This window comes from Takifugu rubripes, chromosome 8, assembly GCF_901000725.2.
Source record: "Takifugu rubripes chromosome 8, fTakRub1.2, whole genome shotgun sequence".
NCBI classification, from domain to species: domain Eukaryota; kingdom Metazoa; phylum Chordata; class Actinopteri; order Tetraodontiformes; family Tetraodontidae; genus Takifugu; species Takifugu rubripes.
In genome coordinates this window covers 11,921,189-11,948,565 of record NC_042292.1, presented here as the reverse complement: position 1 = coordinate 11,948,565, position 27,377 = coordinate 11,921,189, and the positions used below count along the sequence as shown (strand labels likewise).

Genomic DNA, 27,377 nt, shown 5'->3' with positions numbered 1-27,377 from the left:
CTCTCTCCTGCTTTGGCTTCACTCAAACACTCAATTTGTGGCTGCCTCGCCTGGTTGTCTATAAATGCACCACCATGACACAGACAGCCTCTCATTTCCTGTAGCCTCCGTCTTGCAAATAGTTCCGTCCATTGCACCGTTTTACCCGCAGCACGCAGTGAGTAATCCCTCTCGCTTGCTGATGCGGTGCTTGGAAGAGATCCCGTGCAGATGAATGCTTCTAGTTTGTTCGATATGCTGGTTTTTGCTATCCACTCAACCATGTTGCACTGACATGTCCTGTGTGGTCCGACAACAGAGCAGAGTCTGGAGTTCAGCCTGACAGAGGAATGCTGCCGGAATCACTTTTTGGTGGGTCTCCTCCTGAGGGAGGTGGCTGCGGCCTTGCAGCAAGCGCCCGAGATAAGGCAGATGGCCGTCAGCGCGCTCAAAAATCTCCTCATCAAACACGCCATGGATGACCGCTACACAGTGTTCAAGGTGAAGGAGGGCGGGGCACCAAATGAGGAAGTAAACACAAGTGACAAAGTTTAAAGAAGTCAAATTAATAGACTAAAAATATCAGTATGCCTTTAAAACACTATTAAATGCCGAGTTTAACCAGACCGGAGGAAAAAATGGGACCGTATTCTTCGGACTATATGTCGCGCCGGAATATTTGTCGCATCTGTCGTCAAGACAAAAACCAGATGGTGAAGTAGCGTCGGAGCAAAGTGGCATTTATTTGGAAGCCTTCAGTTCACGACACAGAATGTTTTGGCTGGAGAAACAATTCATTCGCACAGTAGCCTCAATAAATATATTTGATATAAATGGATATGTTAAATATGATGAGTCAAGAAGTGACCAATTCCTTGAATCCTATCATCCTGGGTGTGTCGGAGTATTTTAGCCATGGGTGATATGGAGTTTAGCTTTTGACTTTTCATCAACCAGCCCACCAAAAAAAAAGAACTCTGTTAAATACGGTAGAGTGAATCCACTGCAGTGCAACAAACATCGATCCAAAATTGTGATGCAGTTGTTTTCCGTGCAGCTATTTTAGAGAGAATCCTCTGAGTGTATCCTCAGTGAGCACGAGGATTAAAAAAACACCATTTCCATATTGAGAAGGCTGATGTGGCACTGCACCCTTAATGATCCATGAATGATACTGTCTAAATAAACTAGATCTAAAAACAAATGGTTGGAGAAAGAGCTTGTTATTACACAGTGCGTACCTTTATAACGCCCTTCTGATGTGAATGTTTTAGAACCAGCAAGCCAGGATCTGTTTGCTTTACCTGCCACTCTTTGAGCTGCTCTACCAGAACCTGAAGCAGCTGTCGGCACAGCAGCACACCAGCAGCCCCGTCCTCGGTCTCAACGTGAGTCTCCTCAGACCCCTTGGGACTGACACCCAGGAGGTCTGCTCTCTCAAATCTGCCTCACGAACATTTTACACCACCAAGTAACCCACCTCCACCCCACCCCCGTCCACCCAGGGGTCAAGGGATGACTTGATATCAGTGGGCTCCACAGACAGCCGGAGAATCAGCACCGCACTGGACAAAGAACACGGTGAGGCTGGATTTCTAATAAATATGCTGAGACTCAAACGTGGCAACTTCAGCAACTTCACAACGATCAGGAGTTTAAATGCCCCCCCCCCCCCCCCACACACACACACTGCAGGCCTGCCGGTGCAGAACGGCCATGTCGTGAGACGTGAGGACTCCAGAGGCTCTCTGTTTACAGACCCAGGAACACCGGACAGCATGGAGGTGAAAACATTGACGCCATTCTGGTTCCGTCAGTTGCCATAAAGGCACTCGTTAAAAAAAACAGAGTATATTCGGGATCCTTTTTTTTCTGTAAACTGTTCCAGTTTATGTTGCTCCCAACTAAAACAAAGACTGGGTACCAGATGTTACTCAAGGAAACGTTTTTGTGGAATTAGTGTGTTTATGCAGTTTACTAATGGAGAATTCTTTTGACCACCTGTATAAATACATGCTTTAGCACAGTGCATTTTGTTTATAGTGTCTTTAATAGGTGTATTTCGCTCGAATCTGCTAAATCCTGTCGTAGATTCTGATGCTAATCCATCACTGATCCTGCGACTTGTGTCGACAGTCGACTTCTTAAATCCTATGGACCGGCTGAAGCCGGAGTTTCTGTATTCAGTTTTTGTTTATTGACTACAGCTGCAGCGACGTGGCTCCACCATCAGCAGCAGCCCCTCGCCTTCCGCCGGCAGACTGGGCCAGTATGAAATCAAAGGACTCCTGCTCTCCTTCCTGCACATTGTCAAGACCTTGTCAGACGGTCAGTGTTATGATATGTGCAGCTATCATGTTGCCCCGCCTCCCGACCCCAGTCTGTAGGGGACTGGAGCCGAGAAGCGGAGGGTTGTTGGTTCAAGACGTGGTTTGGACAAAACTTGGAAGGTGTTTTAGTGTCGGGGAGCTGCCAGGACACCTTCAGAGCAGCACCGTGGTACTCCTGAGCAAGGTTCCAAATGCTCACACAGGGCCTTGGATGGGCTGGCGACTTATTCAGGGTGTACCCTGCTCATGAAAGCACACATAGATGCTCAGATTGGCTTTCCTTTTAAGCCTACTAGTAAAACTGTGGCATCAATGTTGAAGGAAAGCAAGTGAGGCTCAAATAGAGAGCTGTTTACTTTTTAATGCAGCCTGAGTTGATCTGAGAATCAGGATGGCGAGAATGTCCAGGGGGAATTGGTGCTCGCAGCCTTCCCGGCACCGCTGCGAGCACGCAGTGTCTTTGTACTTACCAGTAAGTCTGCATTCAAGGCATATTACACAACATTGTTTTGTAGAGGGTTGGTGTTTAGGTTTTCTCTCATTTCCCTGCCTCAGTACTAAAGTGACACTTGTGTCCAGAAGGTGAATAAATATTCTTTGTCTCCTCATTTTCTCCCAGACACTCTGAATACCTACTGGAACAAGATCAACCCCCAGGACATCATGAACTTCCTCAGCTTGCTGGAGTGAGTTTGGAGCCACGTTGTTGTAGCGCATGACACCTTCCTCTTCTCATTGCACGTTTCCTCTCTCGCAGGATCTGCCTGTTTCAGTTTCGCTATGTTGGAAAAAGAAACATTGGCCGGTAAGCTTGAACCCCCCCCCCCCAATCAAACTGTTAAATCTGTGTGGGAAGGCAGCGATACAATCTGAGCGCTTGTGCGTCAGACAGGTTTTTTTTACTCAGACAAGCCCATGAAGTTGATCTCATCGCGTTAATTGTTTTGTTTTTTACATCAAACCTAACAGAAGAGAGGGGAAGAAGCAAAGAATTATTATATTATTAGTGAAATATCAACAATTTTGTCTGGGGGTAGATAAAAGTACACTGCAAACAAGTACACTAACACATCCACCAGCATTCCAACACAACAGCAAACAGGCCCCAGCAGCCTCCCCACTCTTCACATGCCTGTCCTTGTTGGAGGCCAGCAGGCTTCGAATGGTCCAAAATGCCTTTCATGCCACAGGGTCTACCCACCCCGAACCATGTTGAGTCAAAGAACAGATAATTGGGGACCAGTACGACCAAAATTCCCACAATTTGTTTTTGGAGCGACCGAGCTTATGGGGACACTTGTTCCGTCTCATAAGTGCTGTTCCGGTCCCATATGTCTATTGTTGTGATGCTTTGCGAGAATGATTAGATGTCTGCAAGTGGACTAAAAATAATCCAAGTGGTTTTATGAGAAATCCACAGAGAGGAGAACATCAATAGATAAACATGTATAAACATCGAGCGAAGGAACACAACCCTTTAGAGACTCATTTCGCCTTCACCCAGTTTTCAAATCTGTAAGTTTATATTTTTGTGTTTATCGTATGGCTGTTGTTTTTTGATTACTTTGTACAGGAGTCAGGAGGTATGCACTTCCAAGCTGTTCTCCTCCGACAGGAAGACACAGACGATGCCGCCTATGCGTTGCAACCGGGCCAGCCTGATGCAGACTAAACTACAGCAGTTTAGCACGATGGAAGCCTCCTTCACTCTCAATATAGGTGCACAGATCTTTATTTGCACACCAGCACCAAGCGATTTTACTGTGAAACAAGGGAATCACATTAAAACTAACATTTCTGTAAGATTATCTTGTTTATTAAATGAGCCTGTGTTTGGTGTCTATGTGATGAAGGCACGGGGCCTTCGGAAGCCGAAATCCACCATCAGGCTCTGCTTGAGGGCAACATGTCCACGGAGGTCTGCCTCAGCGTCCTGGACGTCCTCTCTCTGTTCATCCAGTGTTTCAAGGTGACGTATCAACATATTCCCGCTGCTCGCTTGCAGAATAGGGACAGCCAGGAGGCACCCAGATGTTTTTGAGGATGAATCAAATTCTGATTCCTGCCCTAACGTGTCAGCGGCATGTGTGTTTGTTGTGGATTGGCGTTATCACTTGCATGTGCACGAATGAAGAATAATTTATTTGGAGAGGAGAGGCAGCCAAGGCCTAACAGAAACCTGTCAGGTGTCCATTTCAATAAAATATATTTAACAAACACAGAACGACGATGAGCAAGTTTAATAAGGTTTTTCCACACATTTAAAAAGCTTAAAATAGCGTGAAGCTTGTGTAGTGGTTCATCCTTACAACCAAATGCAGTAATACTCCAAATCAAAGGACATGTCTAACATGGTGTGTGTGTGTGTGTGTGTGTGTGTGTGTGTGTGTGTGTGTGTGTGTGTGTGTGTGTGTGTGTGTGTGTGTGTGTGTGTGTGTCCACCCTTCAGACCCAGCTGCTGGACAGCGAAGGTCACAACCCTCTCATGAAGAAAGTGTTTGACGTTTACCTCACCTTGCTTAAAGTGGGGCTGTCTGAATCTGCCCACCGGCACGTGTTTGCGGCGCTCAGAGCCTTCATTAACAAGGTGCACAAATACACAACGAAATGATCCAAATGTCGCAATTTACGATAACTAAAGATCAAGGTAAGGCAGGCATCATCCTGGCTATTTTTAGACAATTAAAATGAGAACAGTGAGAAGCAATGGAGCACAGGAATATTAGTATTTTGGTATTTTTGGTATTAACATATATAATCTACCAGTAATAGGCTGAACTATGTTACATGTTGTCATTTGACGTACTCAGATGATGGTACTTTACCGCAAATATCCACCAACGACAGCATTAGAATGTCAGATTAAAAAATGACAGAAGTGGAACGTGCAAAGCTTTTAGACTCAGTGGCTTTAAAGGTGAACTAGGATTTCAAGGAGTCTGAATTTTTGCATTTGGCCTCCAAATCCAGCATCCAACAACTGGCCCAGAATCCTTTGCAAAAATACTGAAAACCATCTTGCCGTCTTTTGAAATCTTTCATTGAAGCTTCTTCTTCTAATCATTTTCTTTGGATATTGTTCATTCCAATATGTAACTCCCTGCTCATCTCCCCTGCACTAAGTTTATCAGATTGCCCCTCCCGCTCAGAACATACCTTTAACATACTAACACGCTGCCCCGCCAGTTCCCGTCGGTGCTGTTCAAGGGCCGCGTGACGCTGTGCGAGGCTCTCTGCTGTGAAGTGCTCAAGTGCTGCGTTTCCAAGCTGGCGTCCCTCCGGGCTGAGGCGGCGGTTCTGCTCTACCTGCTGATGCGGAACAACTATGAGTACACCAAAAAGAAGACCTTCCTCCGCACCCACCTGCAGGTGACGCCGCGGGACACAGAACAGTAACACGCAGTAACCTCTGCATGCCATATATTCTTTTTCTTGTTCCTTTTCCCGTTTAGATCATCATTGCTGTGAGTCAGCTGATCCCAGATGTGGCGCTGACGGGCAGCTCGCGCTTCCAGGAGTCGCTATCGATCATTAACAACTTCGCTAATAGTGACAAGGCCATGAAGGTACTGCTGTGTTGAGAAAACAACCATAAGACTGAATGTTAGTGAAATGCAACATCCCTGAACATGAAATATGTCCATCTGAACAATCACACGGGTGCAGCAGCATGTAATTAAACTAAGACAGGACTAAAAACTCTGCGCGAAGCCTGAAATCCAACATGTGTGTGATTATTGTCTCTTTCAAGCAGGACTAAACTGACTTAAAATAACAGTATTGAACTATTTACATGTTTTCTCGTCTGTTTAAACAGTCCTCAGTGTTCCCCTCTGAGGTGAAGGGTCTGACCAAGCGCATCCGCACCGTGCTGATGGCCACAGCCCAGATGAAGGAGCACGAGAAAGACCCGGAGATGCTCCTGGACCTCCAGTACAGCCTGGCCCGGTCCTACGCCAGCACCCCCGAGCTGAGACGAACCTGGTTGGACACCATGGCCAGGGCACACCTCAAGAATGGAGATCTCTCTGAGGTAACCAGAGGGTCCCCTATCAGTCCTCTGCTCCCTTTAATCCATCGAAGGCTGAAATAACGTGTGTTCATACCAAGCTAACTGAAACGGTGTGCCTGAGCAAGAACGTATGGAACTTGTCCAGCACCATTTGTTGCATACTCGGGAAAATTGCATATAAAACGTGCACCTCGATCCGGACTGGCAGGGTCTGGTTTTTGTTTGTAAATGCAACGTTTTTTGAGAAATCGCGATTTTTCTTCGACCTCTCTTAGCCAACCCTTTTTCGAGGGTCCACAGATCCCCCATAGTTTCACCCAGAAACACCGTTACGTACTCAAAACCGTACCTGTGGGGGTCTAGGGGGTTCAACCGCAAAAACGTAGGTGAAGGATGGAGGAGGGGCACGAGGGGAGCAAAGGGCCAGAGCAGAGGCACACAGTTACTATTTCTGGAGGATTGTTTATTCTGGTTCCCATCACTGTCTCTTCCTAAAAACAGGGTAAAATAAGCACAGGTGAGTATACCAGCCGAAGGGCAGACATGTAAACAGTTGATTTATAGACTTATTTGGCTGTGTGCTGAAGTCAGTTTGCTTTGTAGGTATGGTTAAACAAACATTATAATGAGATGTGCGGTTCGTTTGTGTGTTTTGTGGAGCTTCGTATTTCAGCATGTTTCTGCTCTTTCTACTCCTCATCGCCTTCGTTAAGGCTGATTTTCTCTGCCGTTTCTCCACAGGCGGCCATGTGCTACGTCCACGTGGCCGCGCTGATCGCAGAGTACTTGCACCGGAAAAGTAAGTCAACACGAAGCTCAATACAGTGATTAGTGTCATTTCTTTTTGCTGTTTTGTTCATTGTAAAAGGGTTTGAATGCCAGTCTTTTGGTCTGTTTGCATTCTGTTTTCTTGGCCACTTTGAAAGAGTCTGTATTTCATCTCGTGAAGAAAGAAAAGTTTTGTAATTTATATGCCGCAACAGCGGTGACTCATGTAACAAGATTGTAAAATCAAAACAGACATAAATGACTAAAAATGTTCCAGACAAATTAGTTCTGTTTGGCAGTGCCCTCATGAAAGTAGACCAACCAGTCGGGGCGGTTGGGCTTCTCCCTGTTAGCACTGAACCAAGACCTAAAAAAACATGAAGACCTGAATATGGAAAATATCCACCCTCTTTGGCTGAATATAATGCATACAGTGGGGCAAAAAAGTATCCAGTTGACAGAGAAAACTACCTTGGATACAATGACCTGGATGACTGAGAATTTACACAGACATCTTGTATGTCTTCCATTTTCTAATAATTGCTCCCACAGTTGATTTCTTCCCACCAAGCTGCTGACCTATTGCAGATTCAGTCTTCCCAGCCTGGTGCAGGTCTACAATTTTGTTTCTGGTGTCCTTTGACAGCTCTTTGGTCTTGGCCATAGTGTTAAACAAACAGGTTCAAACAGGTGCCATTAATACAGGTAACAAGTGGAGGACAGAGGAGCCTCTTAAAGAAGTTACAGGTCTGTGAGAGCCAGAAATCTTGCTTGTTTGTAGGTGACCAAATACTTATTTTACTGAGGAATTTACCAATTAATTCATTAAAAATCCTACAATGTGATTTCCTGGATTCTTTCCCCCCATTTTGTCTCTCATAGTTGAGGTATACCTATGATGAAAATTACTGGCCTCTCTCATCTTTTTAAGTGGGAGAACTTGCACAATTGGTGACTGACTAAATACTTTTTTGCCCACTGTATGTTCTGAACGGGGCACATGTAATCAGTGCCTGTACCTCCTCACTGCCCAGAACGGGTTCATGCCGCTACATCACGCTACATCACCCTTCGGTTCACTCCTCAACCCGTTAGCGTTCGCACCGTAAGGGTCCACTTCAGGTTGACTGGAGTTCCGATGAGCCTCCACACCTTCTCAAACTGCAAATGTCTGTAGTTGTTGTTGCCCTGCTTACATCTGCCGTAATAGCCTTGCTGTTTGGCTGTTATGTGTCCTGAAGAGCTGTTCCCCAGTGGTCTGGTGGCTTTTAAGAAGATTACCTTGAATATCGATGAGGAGGCTGCCATGAGGGAAGATACGGGAATGCAGGATGTTTATTACACTGAGGTACAAGTTGACTGCATATAGTTCCCTCTCTTGCTTCTTACTGTAATAAGCTACTGGGTCAATTTTGATTCCTAATCAGTGCTGTTGTGGTAATCATTAAAACCTCTATAAAAATGTCTCCCTCTCTGCATTTTATAGGAGGTTTTGGTCGAGCATTTGGAGCTATGTGTGGACGTGTTGTGGAAGGCTGAGCGCTATGAGCTCATCACTCACATTGCAAAACTCCTGGTTCCCATTTACGAGAAGCGCCATGAATACACGGTAAAGAACAGAAGCACTTTATTTAGTCATTGTTAGCGTGACTCAATTTTGAGCTTGATTACTTATCGATTCATTCATGTCAATATCAGCTATAGTCATTCTTTTTTCCTCTGCGATCATCACATCTCTTTCAAGTTATCTCACTATAGGTAAAGAACATTTGGGCTTGTTTCTACCCATTTTTGTATTTGTTTTCCAGAAACTGAGCCGACTGTATGATACCCTGCACCGAGCCTACAATAAGATCATTGAAGTGACGCAGACGGGACGCAGGCTCCTCGGGACCTATTTCAGAGTGGCTTTTTATGGACAGGTGACCTCTGCAGCATGACTACAGCAGAACGACTGAGTGCTGTGCCACGTTGTGTCATGTCGTATTACTGTAACAGGGACAGTTGGAAATGAGCTTTTGTGTCAGATGTTTTTAAATTTCAAATGTGTATTTCTTCATGCAAAAGGTCACGCCTAAAGATTTAGCAGTTGTCTCACGTCTGCTGTGACAACAAAATGCACTCAAGCGCGTTCCTGCCAGTTCCTGGATGGGATGACTGTGTGAGTTTGTGTTCATTTTTTTTTTTGCAGAACTTCTTTGAGGAGGAGGACGGGAAGGAGTACATATACAAAGAGCCAAAACTCACCGGTCTTTCTGAGATCTCTCAGCGGCTGCTGACACTTTACGGCGACAAGTTCGGACAGGAAAACGTCAGGATCGTTCAGGACTCAAACAAGGTGTTGTTGGAAAAGAGGGAGGAAAGAATGATGGAGGTTGTGGGTCAGACCATGCTTTTGCAAATAGAGAGAATTTATTTTTCATTATCTGGCTACTGTCAAGATCCCTTAGGAATTTTTAACAAGGACCTTCATTCTAAATCCATGTCATCCCAATGTCAGCTAGTCACACACTCTATGTAGGTTCTCCTCAAAAGGGTGGAGCACTCCCTCCGGGGCAGGCATGCCCCCCCTGCCCCAAGCGGAGGGGTTCAAGTGTCTCAGTTTCCTGTCCGGGAGGCCGGGAAGAACTTATCGGAAGAGGGGGAGGGTGCGTTGTGATCCGGACTTTGCATTGGTCTCTTGTGGTAAATAAGGAACTGAGCCAAAAGCTAAAACTCTAGATTTACCAGTTGATCTGGTTTAGGCTGAGATGCTCAGTCATCTAGGTGAGGCTCAGAGTAGAGCTGCTTCGAATTGAGAGGAGCCAGATAAAGTGACCCTCGTACCTGGTCAGGGCAAACCCAGGACACCTCCCTGATGAGGGGTTCCGATAACGGCCCACCTGGAGGAGGTGCTGGGGCGGCTCAGGATGCATAGTATGTCTCCCAGCTGGCCTGGCAGCACCACAGGATTCCCTTGGAATAGCTGGACAAAATGGCTGGGAAGCGGGAAGCTTGAATTGCTTTGCTCAGGCTAAGGCCCATGTCCCCTGACCCCGAAAGGAGGATCCATGTTGTTCCTTTGGTGGATTTAGTACAACTTGTAGGATTTCCTGACCGATTTTTTAAATTCCCGAGCCAATCACGGTTTTGTTTATATTGGGCATGTTTCCTCCTCAGTCAGATCCCATCAGGTACTATTGAAAGTACTTTGCATTCTGATGAAAGAAGAACTGGCTTGAACTATTTTAAAGTCTGATTTCTAAATTAAATGACCCGTTATTTACTTCTGCCACAGGTGAACCCTAAAGACCTGGACCCCAAGTTCGCCTACTTCCAGGTGACCTTTGTCAAGCCGTACTTCGAGGAGAAGGAGGCGCCGGAGAAGAAGACCGACTTCGAGAAGTGCCACAACATCAGCCGCTTCGTGTTCGAGACGCCTTACACGCTGTCGGGCAAGAAGCACGGTGGTGTGGAAGAGCAGTGCAAGAGGAGGACCGTGCTCACAAGTGCGTAACACTGCTCACCAACAGCTGTTGAAAAAAGCAACACCTTTAAAAGATTTTGGCTAACATTGTCGCGCACTCTCCCCCCTTAGCTGCCAGCACCTTCCCCTACATGAAGAAGCGCGTGGAGGTGGTGAGCGAGAAGCACGTGGAGCTCAAGCCGGTCGACGTGGCCATAGACGAGATGAAGGCACGGACGGCGGAGCTGACCAAACTCTGCTCCAGTCAGGAGGTGGACATGATCCAGCTGCAGCTCAAGCTGCAGGGCTGCGTGTCTGTACAGGTGCGGGTGGGGGCGGGACATACGTCGCAATCAATGCAAGATTTTTATACAACGTCAGCCAATGTAAATGACTCCCAAGTCTTGGCTGTGTGTTACCCGCAGGTAAATGCGGGACCCATGGCCTATGCCAGGGCCTTCCTTGATGACAGCAGGTGCAACAAGTACGGCAACAAAAAAGTGAAAGACCTCAAAGACATTTTTAGGTGACCTTTTTTAAGCCGTCTGCGCATTTGTTACACCAAATCTTCCTTCCGAAGCCTTAAACGCTCTCCAAATAATGTCGCGGCAGGAATTTCGTCCAGGCCTGCAGCATGGCGCTGGACATTAACGAGCGTCTGATCAAAGAGGACCAGTTTGAATATCACGAGGGCCTCAAGACCAACTTTAAAGAGATGGTGAAGGAGTTATCGGACATCATCCACGAACAGGTGGGCACCTGGAATCAGAAAATATAGGTATTCAGTGTTGGGGTTTATGTCTCATCTGAGCCAAGGTCAAGTCTTTTTTTTTAAACCATCAGGACAGTAAACAAGGAGGAAGCTTCCAGATTAGTTGGGACATTAATTGACATGCAGAGATCCATTATGGCTTCTCTGTCTGCCCCACCCTGTCGTCCCGCCAGCTCTTACAGTCGCTTACTGTAATGCAGTGGGTCTGACCAGAAGCTTCTTGTTGCGGTGCAATTGTTAATGTGTAACTATGGTGATGGCCTGAGTGGGAATTTATCACAATTCTTTGCCCGATACAAAACCGCATTTCCTCTCCATCATTTTCTCAGAATAATTACTCCCACTATCCCGTTCCCATTAGCATTATCCCATTCCCTTTCAGCCTTTGTCATCTTTTACTGTAAGAAACATGCAGAGCCTTGAAACTGCTGGATGAATCACCGTCTCAATGAACAGTAATATTTTGACTGTCACTCGGCTAATTACCAAACTAACTAGTCTGACTTTCTCTCTCCAATGTGCTGGCACGTAGCTTTAAAGGACCATCAGGTAATATTAATGTGTTCGACCTCACCTTGTGTTTTTGCCATTTTTTAAGCACGACATTTATTCATCATATTCCCTCCAGTGTAAACATGCCCCTAGCATTAGTCTTCTGGTGGCCCCTGGGTTGTTTTAGGTCATCTAGATTCATGCAAATTGATCAAATAGGTTTCATTTTGCTCAGTAGCCCCTTTTCCATTGCAAAAACTTTTATCATTTATCCTGAGTTTTGAAAAACCTCAGCACGTTGCCACCAAAAGTAGCCGGGGCAAGAAACCTTTGACTTAAAAGGACAGTCTATGAAAGAGTAGCCGACAAGCTAGCTGAGCGACGTGTGGAACACACGCTAAAACAAATTTGTGAATGGTTTAAAATCTTAGCATAATGATAAAAGCTGAACCACAGTGAATTGCAGTGGAAATGCAAACCGCAGATGTTATAGTAGTTATAGTTCCCTGTTGTTGGAGTAGGAGCTATGCTGAATTATTTTACACCAAATGTATCTTAGGTGATATGCAGCCTAGTGACTTATAAATAAATAGTCACAGCAAGTAGGTCACAAATAAATGACGGCTTCCTTCAAAGTTATCCATCCAGAACTAATAAATGCTCTCCACCAAACATGAAATGGGAAATGCTGCATTTCTTTAGCATGTGTGGCTGTGTGGCGGCCCTTTTTAAGGAGCTAAATTCTTTCCAAAACAAACTCAACATGTTGATGCAAAGGCAAGGCCATTTGGGAGCTTTCGTGGAGATTCAGGTAACAGTGTTCAGTCCTGAGACATAAGCTAGCTAACACCTTAGCATCTTATGAACCTCAATACACATTTTTATACTTGTATGACATTTTCTTTGCACTTGTGAGATAAGCTATATAATTTTCTGAAGCACATTTTTATTACACATACGTATTTGATTGATAGGACTGTTTTGCATATGAAATACAAACACACCCGTGTAGACGTGTTGGAGTTGCAGACCTCACTTTTATTTTTTTATGACTCGTGAGGCATTTGTAAAAGGTGTGGAGTTTGGCACGACTTCAGCTCAAACAGTATTTTTTTCTTTTTTCTTTGGCTCCAGATTTATCAGGAGGACATGATGCGTTCGCTGTTACAAAACTCCCTCCATGTGTTTCGAGCAATCAGCGGGACCTCCACTGAGTTGGGCTGACTTCATATTTCCACAAAATTCATCACTGTTGACATCATGTCTTTGTCACTGGGGACTCTCAGCAATCACAATTGTTTAAGCCTTAATCAGTGTTACTGAGAATGTAGCAAGTTTTGTGCGTTTTCTTTTTCTCCGCGATTGACTGTTAATCTGTTTCAGCATGTAATACATTTTTGATACTCTTTTATCTGCAAAGGCATATCCCAGATCTATGCAGAACATTATAGCCGTACTTTGCACCCCGTTGTGTTTTGTCAAGAGATTTCAACCAGGCGAGTCTTTGGCCCGGCTCCAAGAGTTGTGTCCCAACAAGCAGGAAAAGTAAGAAACGCTCCTCCACAGTGAGGGGCTTCCAAAAGGATTTTTGTCACAACGTAAAAGTCACGCTCCGCAAACTGTCGACGCTCCAACACTAACCCAAACCACATATTCCACAACTTTCAAAATGGGATTCAAGATCAGAAATTCCTGGAGTAGGAGAGGTAAACTAAGTGAAGCTTGCCTCTGGGGGGGGTGTGGATGAGATCCAGTGCCTTTCTGCTCTACCATTTTTAGTTTCATCATGTCATGCCAGTTCCTCACAGTAATTCCCAAGTGCTACACTGTAATGTACAAGTATACTATTTAATATGTACATAATTTGTCATTGTGCTGTAAAGTAAACATGTTTGTACCTACTGTATATATGTTTGAATCCAAATCTGAGTCCCCTTATCATTTTTTTTCTGCAGTAGATACATAGATGCAGCTGCTTGTAAGTTTATTATCATTATTTTTTAAATAAAACTTGAATAAAACAAACTGGGAGTAACGTGCAATATCACAATGATCAGGAGTTTCACTTTGACCTCGACCAAGGTTTGCGCTGAGTCCATTTCCAATCCGAGATTAATGATTCATTGACGCAGGCGGCTTCCGGGAAGACACTGCTGGCTTTGTTTTGTGCTTTCTTTATTTTAATTGGACAGAGATTAAGAGTTTAGAAAAGAAACAAGTTATGAAAACTCCAAAGTCCCGCGAGAAAGGCGGATGAATACCTGGCATTGCACTCCCAAATAAATAGCTCGGTTCACCTCAGGCGTTTTACGGTTGACACGTCCGGATTGTGGGGTGAGGTTTTGTGAGGACTCCGCCTCGACAGCCTCGGTGACTCAGCTCAGAGGGAGCTCCATTCTTTGCTCCCTTTCAAGGTGTTAAAACCGAGACTTTCCCTTTGCGTCGGCGACTTTATCAAACCCTATCTGAGCGCCCCGCCTGTCCCGCAGAATCCACCGCAGATATCACGCATTCGCAGTTGTTTTTTCTTTCTAATTGGGATTTTAATCCAACGCCGGGAAGAGGAGCAGAGTTCCAGTCACTTCCAGAAGACATGACTTCGCTCGTGCTGTTTCACTTCGCCTTATTCTCAATGGGAATAATGGCGACATTTAAAGACCAAACAGGTGAAACTCCCTTCAATGATTTGACTTAAGATTAAAATAAAAAGATTTGCTTCTTTTCTTTAATATATGTGTATTCGGACCTGTTTTACTGTGCGCGGTGCGTTCGCTGTACAGTCGGTGAAACACACCGCGCATATTTAAAAATGTGATTTTGGAATCAGTGCAAATGACCTCTTATCATGAGTGTGAGGGAATGCCATTCTTTTACTACAATTGCGTCCTGAAATAGGTTAAAATATAGTTTGCTCCCACATAAAAGTGGCTTAAATATGTCAGAATGTTCTCTTTTGCAGAACGGTGTACGTTTATATGTTACAGTTTACAGTTTTTCCTGGATACATTGTCTCATACTGTGTTTTTTGTTGTTGTTGTTTATTTTTAAGAAACATGACAAATCATTTTCATTTTTTTTTTTTTTAAATAAGAAAGAAAACGTTAAATATTTGGGTTAGTAAATAGATGCGCCCCAGTATAAAAGAAGCGTCTGTTTTTGATATGGCGACACAGGAAGTGGATGCCTTCTATGTTGTTGATTGTTCCTTTTTGTTTATGCCAGTAAAACCTAATCATCGTTCCTTTTGTTTTCATTAAATCTTGCCCAATATAGAAGAAACGCAACACTGCTGTGCATGAAAATACCAACAAACCTTTTAAGAAATTATTATAATTATGCTTTTATGGCACTGTATTAAGTATAGGCCATATTTTAAAAAGAAACAGAAATAAAAGGAAACAGGCAATTATTGGAACCTAAAATAAACAGAATCCCCCCCCCATCCTCCTTCCACAGTTATATGGTTAGCCACTCACTTTCCTTAAGGTTTTATTTGTGTTTTTAGGTAAATGTCTGTTGGTTGAAGGCTTATTTGGGAATAAACAGTGGTAAGAGCTGAAAGATATGCAAATATTGAACGAGCCTTTAAATTGAATTGATGCACACTGAATTGACAGAGGTGACCGCTCTGTCAGTGCTTTTTAACTATATTTAACAGAGTTTTCTTTGCATAGTTTCTTTCATGTTACTGAGCTCGGGTTATTCCAATGTCCTGGGAAAGGAAAGATTAATGGGAGGCGCTTAAAAAAAACATCTAAATGAGATTCCTCCTTCTTGCAGAGAGTGCAGGACCTCCAACAGAACTAAAACGAAAGTGGCTGGATCCAATTACAGTGGAACTATCCTGGATGAAGCCAGGCGGTCTATCACATAATGGTGATGTCAACTACGAATTCACTGTCGATAAAGAGGTTTGTCAAGCATTTGATGGGGAACCTTGTCTAAAAGCATGTGGTAACTGGTCTGTTATGTAAATCAAACGATCTCAATACAGTACACATGAACATTTTACCTCAGAAACTGGAAATAACATCTGTGTATATATATATATATACAGTATATATATATATATAATATTTTTTTTACAAAACCATTTATGCTTATTGATTCAAAATGTGAACTGCTATATAAACATAGAGGACAATTACTAAATCAAATTAATATTTAATTAGCTTTAGGATAACTCCTTGAATATGCAGCACCGCTCAATGATGTTGTTGCAATAAGAACAAACAAAATTCCTCAGCTGAGATTGTGAGCGAAACATCTTCATATAACATTATTCCTACAGATCAGGAAATCCAAAAATGACCCTATTTGAGGCAGTCTGAGGCGCTCTGACGGTATAAGGATTAAAACAACGCGTTTCAACTCACATCGCCTTCATCAGGATAACATTGTTTAGAGTACGTGTGTTCATTTTAATTAAGCAGCAGTCATGTGACAAAAGGCGTCGAAATAAAAATGCAATATTTTGACACTTCAGAGCAGGAGAAACTTCAAAAGCCAGCATCCTCACAATGAAGACCAGGCTGTTTTCGGATTTCCACGCTTCCTGCCAGTTCCTTTGTTTTGGTTATTTCTTCTTTAGAGGACCGTCTCAAGTCTCACACATTTTCTACCATTCTCCATAATCTGATTCGCAGGTGGGAAAACTGCGTTCACAAGAAAATACTGGAATTTATATAACAAATTTGTTCACTCGGGAGATGGATTCTAAAAACTGGACGTTCCAAGTTTGGATTTCTAATGCAAAGCGTGCAACTTTAAATTTCCCTCCCGTGAAACCAAAAGGTGTGTAGCCAATCGATGGATGACAATTTTATATCGATTGCATTTTATGGATCCATTATGTTGTCCTCAACTGTTCACAGCCGAGCTGGTGAAAAACTTCAAATGTTTCTTGAACGACAGAAAGCTGAACTGTTCTTGGGTCCCGGTAGATCCGTCTCTAAACCTGACAGTCCGTTATAGGTGAGTATTCAAAAGACGGTGGATGCACCCTGTCTTTCTTTGTGGTAGTTCGTAACCATCTAGCTTTTGTGGACTCTTGGTGGCCACTACAGGAGTTGCAGGCTGCCGTAGTTGTGTTCATAATGGTGAGATGAAGTCTTTATGGTCCAGTCAGAGGGATTATTCCAATTTGATTATGAGTGAGCCCCCGTAGACAATTATGAATTTAAAAGTACTATAAATTCCACTATTTTTTCCTCTCGCTTTGACCCCTGCAGTTTATAGAATTATATGGCTTATTTATGGATTTTTATGATTTCCTCAATCACCCCAGTGGGATAAATAGTTTTCTGAATGGATATTTAGGTCCACCATTTAATAATTAAGCATTTAAAATAATCTTTCTATGTACCATAAAGATCTCATTTTCAAAGTGGCCACCTGTGGCTTATAGTCAGGTGCAGCCTATGAGTAATTTTTCGTAAATTTCATGAAATTTGGGTGGTACGGATTATAGCCAGGTGTACTCAGTGGCAGAGCATCCCATAGTCTGGGGGCCACTGATTGAAAGTTCCCTTGTGGTTGTGAAGTGAGTGAGTGGGGTGACAAGCAGGCTTTGACTAGAGACTCTTAGACAACGTGTGGGGGGTTAGAAAACTTCAGAAACTCTGAAATGTCAACTGGAGCTGACAATTAAAAGCTCTAAAAGTGAGACCAAAATTTTACAATGAACCCTGAGATTAACTAGGAGCCAGTCTAGTTCTGATAAGACTGGGGTGATACCTACCCTGTTTTGTAACTGCCTTGATTTATAAAGCTCTCAGTACAGTTCTGAAGAGCCTGGAGGTGTTCGAGTTCTTTCTGGCTCAGAAATGTTAAAGACAAACTACTTGAGATCAAAGCGTGTATACGCATCTTCTTTTGAAACCGATTATTTCACCACACAGATACCCAAAGTCTCAACTCATGGACATGCACCTAAGCTACACTTGATGGGACATGTAATGCCTAATTAGGGGCAATTGATTTTCAGGAGCAACCGTCAATGTCTCTGTCTTGTCCAAGTTTAGTCATAAAAAATTCCATCTTTGATTCTGGTCAGGTGGCTGATTGAGGAAGAATGTCATCTGCATATAGATGATGGGAGACTGATTGCTTATCTGTCCCACATGAAGGAGAGGCAATCAAAATAAAATTAGTCCTACCACTGAACCTTGCGGTATCCCAAAAGTCAGGAGTTGCTTTTTATCTTGAAACCAGACTGATATTTAGTCACAGCTATGAGCTGCATGGCTGGGAATTCCGTTTGGCGGAAAATCACTCAAACTATGACGACCCTAACCTACACTGAAATTGAGCAGTTTTTGCAAAACGCAGTGAAGCACGATGAAAACACCGAGACCCCGTCATGGGTCCTACATCTGTCAGCCAGACCGCCTTCCACTCATTAGCATGTTAGCCGGTCAATTTGGGTGGCGCATTCTAGGACGTTGCCAAATCCCACCAGTGGAGAGAGGCGGAATGACCTTAAGTTTCTCTCATCACTCCAGTCCAGTCTCTGAAAGACTGGAATGATCATATTGTTGCTGCCCTGAGTCCCATTTTTCATTTTTTGTGCTTGCAGATGAGATAAAATATCAATGCCTGTCATATTTTAGACCAGGAATTGTTAATTCTTACATATGAACATGTGGCAGGACTTTGACAATTATTTTTTTAAGTCTGGTCACCATGGTTACCTGAGTGCAATATCACGGTTTGAGTGAAGCGTGTGATGGCCGTGTCAACATCATTTCTGTTCTCCCATCACCTTTTTGTCAATAAGGCAGTGTGGTAAAACGGACGAGCTAATAAAGAGCGTGAAAACGTGCGAAAAGCCTCTCAGCACAGGGAATCCAGAGAGGCATCAGTGCATCATGACATGTAACAAGTCAGAAGACCGGACCTGCATCTTTGTAGAGACTGACAATGCAGTGAGCTCCTTCAAAGCTCCGCTTGGTTGGTATTCATTAAATGCTCTCAGATGTTGGTCTGTAATTATTTTTTTTGCCCTTTGAGAACAAATTAAACAATGATTTTTGTCTCCCCTGTGCAGCAATAGATCCACCTCTTCTGAATGTCACAGTATTTGATGATGATATGCTCATATTGACTTTAACCCCACCACTGCAAAAACTCGATTGCATGACATTTGAAGTCTGCCACAGCCGTTGCAATGTGCACAAAGTAAGTTGTGAAATTTAACTCATTATTCCTTTTTTAAATGATTCCCTTTTTTAAACCCTCTTTTTTAAAGGTTGGACTATTCAAGCAGATTGTTAACAGATCTAAACCTTCGTTTCTTTGATTCCCCCATTGTGATTTTGTGTTTGTCATATTATAGGAATGTCGCAATACGAGCCAAGGATTTGACACGATGAATTTCACATATGACAAAGCTTGTCGCTATGAGTTCCAGGCCAAAACCAACTTTCTGAAACACTGTCTCGACCCTGCTCTTGTCAGCGAAATGAGTGCCACTATATCCTATGGTAAGTGCCTCAGTCGTATGCATATCAGAGTACACCTTTGTCATGGAAATAAATAAGTGATGTGAAATATATTTTTTAATTAAATTTTTAATTGAAACAATCCTGATCTTGTTTCCTCAGGCGTCAATGCGGATCCTTACAGGATACTGACCATTGCCGCCGTATTCATGTCCATCATTCTCTCCGTCTGCATCATCCTGCTATGCTACTGTTTTAGAAAGTAAATTTTTCCCTGAGTTAATTTAATCAAGCAATGGTCTTTTTTTAATGTGTTCATTACATATGACGCAATCTCTCTTCTTAAGGCACAGGGAGATTTTTTGGCCCAGCATACCGGATCCCTCTGTAATATTCAAGCCAATGATGAATGGAAACAATGACCCTCTGGTATATTACACAGGGATTGAAAATAAGGATATGGGTTTACCTGCACTCTCTACTCATTGCTCTTTCTTTTTCAGACACCAGGAGGGAATCTGTACACGCCAGTCCCAGAACCGATCGATGCTTGTAAAATCAGACTCATATCTGAAAACTGCATTAACCAGTATACCTCCTGACAAGCGAAACTCCAGGCAGATGTGATGTCAAAACCAAATCAGCTGGTTTGTCTTCTTGCAGGAATGAGGGCATTAATGAAGAGGGGATTCTGTTTAGCCTGAGCCCTTAGCTGATCAGGTCGTGAAGCTTCTTGATCTTCAACCTCAACTTCTTTCTTCTTGCAGAAACAGCAGCTGTCCGTTTTAAGTCTTCTCTGCTATAGTGTTGTAAAATATTATGTGAATAAGATTCTATAAAGGATGACTCCCCATAAGCACTTTTGATTTTCAGAAGGGCTTTGTTTTACCTTCTTTTTTTTGTTTTTTAAATTTTACTGTAACACTGCTATTACACTTTAAAGAAGCACTTATTTATTTATATTTTTGGCTTTTAAGGTGGTGGGGGGGGGGGGGGGGGGTGCTCTCAGTCTGTTGGGGACTGGGCTGAGAAGCAGAAGGTTCTCAGTTCAAGCCACAGTGCAGACAAAACAGAAGTAGGGAAAGGTCTCAGAACACCCTCAGAGCACTGCCAAGGTACTGCCGAGCAAGGCTCCATACCCAAAACCACCCACATGGGGCCCTGCAATGACCTGGCAACTCCTCTAGGGGTGTAAACTGCCTTCTCCCATATGTGTACCCTCGTTATGGCCCCAAAAGGGATAAAGCAGTCACTAAGGCAAAGGCGTTTATGGGTGAGGTGTATGCAGTTTCATGATTGTGACTCTTATGTTTTTTATTCATGTAATAACGAATGCGGAAATAAAAAAAAAATCTGTCTCCATAGAAAATTGAATGGAAGCAGGCTCCGGGAATGAACGGTTGCCTATGGCTCCACCTGCTGGAGGTGAGGCGCCGCTATATGTAAAATAAAACCAAAACCGATTATAAAATAAAGCTGCCTTCCTAACTGGTGTCGCTGTGTGGCTTTTAAAATATCATCAAATACCAACGAAACAATGGAGAGCTTTATAGATTGAATGATTAAATGCGTCATAGACTTCATAAACGCGTGTGGAAGCTGTGTGGAGGTTTTCTGCGTGAGGTTTCGCACGACCTTAAATTCGGGGGAAGTTCTCCGCCCAATTGCTACCAAGCAGAGGTTTAACTGGCTGTCCAGTTGGGAAATCTAAAGTTAGACAACTGGAGTCGGAGAAAAACTGAGACGTGGACATTGTTCTTTCTTTTGCGCGGTGGAAAAGCAAGAAGCCTGGCGGAGTGGGGACAAACTAAAAATTCGGGGAATTCAGAAAAGTGGGAAACGATGATTCGGATCCTCGGCCTTTTAAACCTTTTTGTTTTATGGTGCCTTCTTTTAGAGACCAAATGTGCCGCAGGTAAAACAAACACACACACACACCTGACTTATTTCGTATATATATATACTTTTTATTTATTTATTTTTTTTTAGTGCGTGTAGAGGTTTTGCCCGTATCTGTTAACTGGTTTCCCGGTAATGACGTCTATGGAGTCATTGCTGAGTGGGACATCTTCAAGGTTTACAAGTTGGGTGGAACAGACATGACGCACTTTCTTGAATTATATACCTTTTCCCCTCTTTACGTTCTTTTAAGGTCATATAGTCACTCAAAAGAACATCTCCCTACAGTGGATCAATGACTTTTTACTCCAGCTGTCATCGTCAACATGTCACCATTATACAGTTAGCGCAGGAGATGCAACCGACGTGAGTATAAATTTTTGACCATATTAAATGGATGGAAACCGTTCGTCTCATTTCAGAGCATCCGTGTCTATCATTACAATTTTGGTATTATTCATTCTCTTTATTTTGTATTAAATAAAGGTAGAGGAGGTACTCTGAAACCTAGGAGAAATTTACAATCTTAAATATGTTTCATCACTGGTTTATCTCCATTAATCTTTAGGACTGTGTGGATGACTGGAGACAACTTGTTGGCATTTGGATTTTGTTCTTTTTTTATTGATAGCCTTTATTATTATTATTATTATTATTATTATTATTAAGTCACGTCAAAAATGAACAATGGCAGGGTACATTTAAGACACGTACAAGGTGTTTTTCATGAGGATGGATGTCATGGACCAATGTGTTTTTAGGATGAGAGAGAGTAGGGTGGAATCTATTGCACTCACCTTCCACAAATTTTACCCATTTTACATCTGATTGCATGTTTTTCCTTCTATTTAATATGTATGTTTTTCTTTTTTTTGGTTCAGGGGCAGGTCCCGTTTCCTTATGATAGAAGCACAGTGATGGAGGGAAACTTTGTGAACCTGACTCTAACTGAATGTAATGGCAGAAGAAGTCCTCCAGTTCACATCTCTTTACATTATCCAGGTAGCCACATCTCTCTCTCTCACACACACACACACATATACATTTTTAATTGATAGGTCACACATAATAATCAGTGTATTTAACTGCACATGTACCTCTTATTCTCAGAACTGGTGAAGGAGGTGGATTGTTATCGAACTTCCCGTCGGGATGCCGTTTGCTCTTGGATTCCAAACACCCACATTCAAGAGTTGCAGTTTTTCTTTGTGTACGTCTGATCTCTCTGCACCTCGCACCAGTTTTCTCATTGGCTGTTTACTAATGACGCATTATGATTGCACAATCAAACGTGTTTGAACCAGAAGAATTCATGTTACCTTAGATTAAAGTTCTTAAGTCACTGGATAACTGGCAGGTTAGCCCAGATATGGTCAAACTACGGCCCTGTTAGTCTTTTTAATGTTACATAACTTGTTAAGACTATATTAGAAAATATGATCCATGATCTAGACCTAGCCTGCGTCAACTCCAAGCTTTTTTCCCCCAAAGTTTCCATTTGCACAGGAATGCAGCTTTACTTTCAAATTCACTGACAACTGATCTAGGGCAATACGTCTTTTATGCCGAGAAACTTTCAGTTTGTAAAGCATGCCCCATCTGCTGCCACTCTGCAACGAAGCGTGCTGGTACCCATGGTAGCAAGCAATAAATTGAAAATGTAATACAAATTTGTTCACCCCTGGCGCAGACTAATTAAACAAATGTGTGATACTTGAAAACTTGACAGTTAGCAATAATATGTAGCGCTGAAGTAAATCACCTTGTGACTGTCTTTTCAGGTTCGTAAATGAATCCAAAATCACGGACGAAATGGATTTTATTCAGAATATCAAGATGACGGAGTGTCAATCATACAACGAAACCGATGGCGTCAGGACTGGGTGCGATCTGCAGTTGGGAGGCACACACATTTTAATTTCATTCCGAGAAAGGAGGAATCACTCATCTTTCAACACCTTTCGAAAAGTAGTGACATCAAATGGTATTATGGCGCAATATGTATTGAGTTTGTCAACAATTAATTGTAGAAAAAATGTGTTTGCAAAATTGGTGAAGTTGCACGACTATGGCACCCAAATAGCAGGGAGGGCCTTTAACATTCTGGCCTTAGCAGCCAGCTGTGAGACCCATCAGCAGGTATCTGTCAGCTTTAGTAGCAGCTAATACAATAAAATCCGATAATCTTCAAATCACAACAAAAGGATGAAAGCTCAAAGCTGTACTCGTGAAGCATTGTGGAAGTAGCAGGATTAGAATCTTCTTTTTCATTTACACGATACAACTCGTCTGTTTTCCTGTGTAAACAGAAGCTACATGTCTCAACTCATCAAACTTGGTCTGATGAGTTTTAACTTGGGAGATTTGGCTAATAGGCTCAGAAGGTGGCTGGGAAACATACCCCAAAAAGTCTCTGTAGTTGCATCAGTCATATTACATTATAGCCTGCCAGAGTATTGTTTCTGAATATTTACGCCTGACTGATGCAAGGAGTCGCTTCTTATTTCTTAAACAACTATGTTGAAAGACACATTCTGTGGTCGTGCGAATGTCGCAGCCTGTTAGAGATCGGACGAATCATTGGCTGCAACAATTAGAAACATTTCTAAGAAGACTGCAGAAACTACGTGAATTGGGTTAAGGACTGTGCAACTGTCCATTCTCAAAACCTGGAAGTGGGGAACCACTGTCTTCAAGGAAGAAATGTGGTCAGAAAAAGAACTCGGAATTATCCTGTTCAACGATTACCTAAACATTCAACTCGAAATCAACTTGTAGTAAAGCAAGGGTAGAAATCAGGGTGATGACTAAAGGAAGAGCCTTTCCATAGGCACAATGCAACGGGAACTCAAGGGACTAAACAGCTGTGTAGCCTTAGGAATATTAATTATCAGTGAGGCTAATCGGGGGAGAAAAGCTTCAGTTTGCTTGGGAGCATAAAGATTGGATTCTGGAACAATGGCTTGAAGGAAATGTGTTCTGATGAGTTCAGATTTTAGAGAGTGGTTCAGGAAGCATTAGGCCTCTTTTTCTCATGTGCATCCAGATCTTAAGACCAATAAGAATATTTGGGATAGGCATGGGGAAGGCTTTTTAGCCAGGCAGTGAATATATAGGGCTAACTTCAAATGTGTCTTCTATGTTGTGCAAAAAAGTACAAATATATTAAGATGTTCACATTTATTGAACCATCCTTTGTCTAAACATTATGAACAGCTACTTCTAATTTAAAGGTATGCCCAGAGTGGACAAATAAAATCTCCAGTTAATGGCTTACATACATTTCTCATGTTTAATAGACCCCTGGGCTGAATTGAACCCGTAGGTGGGCCGATTCTGGCCCACGGGTCATAGGTTTGACAACCCTGTTGCAGATTCATTCCAAGATTTTTGTGTGTGAACCAGCCATTGTGACAGAATGATGTTTTCTCCTGTGCAGTAAGGCTTCCAGCTTTAAAGTGGAACGTCACCAAAACCGACTACAAATTCCATATTAGCTGGGAAACCCCAGACATCCCCACTGATTGGACAATAACGATAAACTACACGACGTGCGGTGATCCAAAGGTAAGTGCCACAACAGAGCAGTGTTTGACTGTAAATGTCTTTGAATAAATGGTTTTTACATGTAGTACTGATCAGTGTTTCCTGAACAAGCATCCTTGAATCTGACTCTTTGTTTGTTTGTTCAGTCTAAAAGTGTATCAGCCAGCCAACACAGTGAGGTTCTCAACAGGGTCCCACACTGTCCGTACCGCCTGGCCATTCAAGCAATATCACTCAAAGGAAAGTCATTGTGGTCTGAATACAAATATTTTGGTAATGTCGTTATTTCATTATTACTTTTATATCATTTTAATTGATCCAGATTGTATTTTACCTTTATTTTTTATTTTGTACAGAGGCAGATCCTCCCCTCTTGACATATGCTGCCATTTTCTTCTCACTGGTGTTTACTGGCCTGGCAACCACTCTTCTTATTTGCTTTAGGAGGTGTGTGGAAGATTTTCCTCATCTCCTTTTGCCATTCACACTTGTCTCATGTGTGGAAATTTTTTTCTGCAGGAAAAGGGAAGCAATATTTCCAAAAATACCAGAACCAAGGGACCTCCTCAGCAGTATTCCCGACAACAACTTCAAGGTAAGTTTTTTAAAAATCTAATATTTCTTGATTTACATGAACTGATGTGGGATATCTTTCATTTAGGGAAGCAAAACCGCAAAAAAAGTCAGGAGTTATGTGTATCAAACTCCCTTTATCAAATAATATCTGACATTTTTCAAAGCAAAATTTTGAAACCTTTTTTTTTTTTTTCCAGTGCACGCTTGACAGTCTTTACGGCAATTCAAAGGAAGAGCTCTGCATAATTAGTCTCGTGACAGAGCCCATATACAGCAACATAAAACCCCTGAAACACCCCCTGCTGTGAGGTCAACTGAAGCTCAATACCTCGTCCTGCACTTGATTGGTGGATCAGTAGACACTGTATAACTGCTTTGTGTCCCGAAGAAAGGGACCCACTGATTATTTGACATGTTAACAGTTTTTTTTAATGAAATAGCTTAATAAATAAGGAAATAAAGGAAGGCCAAGTACGGTGAGGGAAGCGTGACCTCAACCAATGCAGCTGAACTGAACACCCACAGAACTGTCCTGATGTCAGAAAACCTACCTGCTGTTATTGTGTGACTGTTTATTACTCATTATCGTAACGAGCAAATGCTGTTTAGTTACAGCTACTGTTGATGGATTCAACTTTAAAAAAAAAAAAAGTTTAGTTCATTTTCTGTGTGGTTGATATTCTAATGCTGGTTATACATTTTTTTTAAGTGTCTGTGTGTGTGTGTGTGTGTGTGTGTGTGTGTGTGTGTGTGTGTGTGTGTGTGTGTGTGTGTAAATAACACATGCACATGGTGTTCCTCAAGGTTCCATCGAAGGGCCACTTTTATTTCTTTGTAATCTTAAATTAATTTTCTTGAACTCTTATTATTTTCTTTAACTCTTATCAATTTAAAAATGCTTTGCATACAAACAAGTTATAGCTACTTTTACAGTAAAAAGGTTTTGAGATTTGTACATATTCGTAGTCAGCTTAAGCCCATTTTCATTTCTTCTAATGCTCTTTAATCATATTTAAAATTAAAAACAGTACAAGATTTTCACCATTCTGCAAAAATGTGCAGAATAGGGGGAAAACCAGGTTTCAATGGGGGGATTTAAGAGAGAATCTGCAGATTTCGACATTTCCTACATATAAATGCAACTTTCAGATGGAGCAATCTCTACCAGATAAGGAAGTTTTGAAATGTGTCTCAGACTGTTTGCGTAAACTCTGTGTGACTCCAGATAACCAGGCATCGTGAAGCCATACATTGTACTGCAACAAATGTAAAACAATTTGGAATTTATATCTTCAAGTACAAATGATGATGCATTTTAAAATTGTCCTGAAAAACATCTTGACTTGGTCGTCTTGTTATTTAAAAAAAGTATCCAGCAATTGTATTCATTCTGGAGTCAAATCATTTGTTTTCTGATGCAATCGGGTGAAATCTAGTTACCCAACACCATATAGTTATGTGGCATTTATGCAACTACTATGGAAAGCAAAAAGACCAACATTACCAGAAAACGTAAAACTTCAACAAACAACGAATTATTCGGAAAGACGGTTAAATATTCCGCGAACTGTCTTTTTGTCCCGATGATTATCGTTTTCGATAGCAATAAAATCTCACTGCGCTTTATACCCAAATTAATGTGCACATTTACAAATTCAAAAAACAAAATAAACTAAAATAAATGGCGTCATATGGTCACGGATTGTTTTATTATAGATTTTGAACGTGTTGTTCGGCGATAACATTACGCTATTATAAATATAATGTGCGTCCGGTAATATAATTTCAAACTAAAACGTTTCGAGAGCTTTCAGATTGGACGACTTTTAATTTGTAATATGTGAGCTCTCTATTTGCGGTTACGAAGCTGCAAACTTTACACTTCCGCACTCCGCGTCAGCTCAATGACGGGAAACAGCGCCCCCGTGTGGTCAGAAGTGGTGGCCGGCCCGGATTGGTCCTGATGTTGCAGGGATGCAGAAAGAGGCGATACGGAGAGATATGGATGGAAAAATGTACCAGACCTTTACTGTGCTGGCGTAGTCTCTGTGGCGCAATGGAATAGCGCGCTGGACTTCTAATCCAGAGGCTCCGGGTTCGAGTCCCGGCAGAGATG

At 42.4% G+C, this 27,377-nt stretch overlaps 3 protein-coding genes, 1 long non-coding RNA gene and 1 other non-coding gene across 9 annotated transcripts in view; 4 read left to right on the top strand and 1 right to left on the bottom strand.

The window, feature by feature from the left end:
• The window catches only part of dock11 (dedicator of cytokinesis 11), a 35,332-nt gene extending 21,509 nt beyond the window's left edge, over positions 1-13,823 (top strand). For 4 of the 5 annotated variants that reach the window (XM_011606540.2, XM_011606538.2, XM_011606541.2 and 1 more), the window contains 23 exons: positions 299-480; positions 1,254-1,367; positions 1,485-1,560; positions 1,675-1,763; positions 2,187-2,307; positions 2,929-2,995; positions 3,067-3,114; positions 3,883-4,028; positions 4,163-4,278; positions 4,759-4,896; positions 5,496-5,678; positions 5,762-5,875; positions 6,127-6,342; positions 7,063-7,120; positions 8,331-8,437; positions 8,576-8,698; positions 8,898-9,011; positions 9,281-9,427; positions 10,367-10,577; positions 10,667-10,857; positions 10,960-11,060; positions 11,147-11,285; positions 12,933-13,819. In XM_011606540.2, coding sequence (XP_011604842.1) covers positions 299-480; positions 1,254-1,367; positions 1,485-1,560; positions 1,675-1,763; positions 2,187-2,307; positions 2,929-2,995; positions 3,067-3,114; positions 3,883-4,028; positions 4,163-4,278; positions 4,759-4,896; positions 5,496-5,678; positions 5,762-5,875; positions 6,127-6,342; positions 7,063-7,120; positions 8,331-8,437; positions 8,576-8,698; positions 8,898-9,011; positions 9,281-9,427; positions 10,367-10,577; positions 10,667-10,857; positions 10,960-11,060; positions 11,147-11,285; positions 12,933-13,022 — 2,891 coding nt within the window. In that variant the 3' untranslated portion in view covers positions 13,023-13,819. Of the gene's footprint in view, positions 1-298; positions 481-1,253; positions 1,368-1,484; positions 1,561-1,674; positions 1,764-2,186; positions 2,308-2,928; positions 2,996-3,066; positions 3,115-3,882; positions 4,029-4,162; positions 4,279-4,758; positions 4,897-5,495; positions 5,679-5,761; positions 5,876-6,126; positions 6,343-7,062; positions 7,121-8,330; positions 8,438-8,575; positions 8,699-8,897; positions 9,012-9,280; positions 9,428-10,366; positions 10,578-10,666; positions 10,858-10,959; positions 11,061-11,146; positions 11,286-11,838; positions 11,856-12,932 lie in introns of all 5 variants that reach the window. The other variant, XM_029839572.1, reaches the window with a different exon arrangement.
• LOC115250591 (uncharacterized) lies at positions 13,590-14,432 on the bottom strand. Its single transcript, XR_003889152.1, has 2 exons — positions 14,060-14,432; positions 13,590-13,971 (listed from the first exon to the last, which is right to left on the bottom strand). It is a non-coding gene; the product is annotated as an uncharacterized lncRNA (long non-coding RNA).
• Positions 14,433-16,672: 2,240 nt separating this feature from the next.
• il13ra1 (interleukin 13 receptor, alpha 1) lies at positions 16,673-20,732 on the top strand. Its single transcript, XM_029839573.1, has 7 exons — positions 16,673-16,772; positions 18,581-18,749; positions 18,847-18,977; positions 19,135-19,282; positions 19,403-19,502; positions 19,588-19,669; positions 19,744-20,732. The coding sequence occupies exons 2-7, from the start codon at positions 18,668-18,670 to the stop codon at positions 19,840-19,842; spliced, it is 642 nt and encodes a 213-aa protein (XP_029695433.1). The 5' UTR covers positions 16,673-16,772; positions 18,581-18,667; the 3' UTR covers positions 19,843-20,732.
• A 141-nt stretch (positions 20,733-20,873) lies between these two features.
• On the top strand, positions 20,874-26,595 carry LOC105416818 (uncharacterized). The gene is made up of 10 exons (XM_011606536.2): positions 20,874-21,155; positions 21,393-21,505; positions 22,021-22,141; positions 22,250-22,349; positions 22,921-23,123; positions 24,579-24,706; positions 24,832-24,958; positions 25,042-25,132; positions 25,205-25,280; positions 25,459-26,595. The coding sequence occupies exons 1-10, from the start codon at positions 21,083-21,085 to the stop codon at positions 25,567-25,569; spliced, it is 1,143 nt and encodes a 380-aa protein (XP_011604838.2). The 5' UTR covers positions 20,874-21,082; the 3' UTR covers positions 25,570-26,595.
• Positions 26,596-27,303: 708 nt separating this feature from the next.
• On the top strand, positions 27,304-27,377 carry trnar-ucu (transfer RNA arginine (anticodon UCU)). The gene has a single exon. It is a non-coding gene; the product is annotated as a tRNA-Arg (tRNA).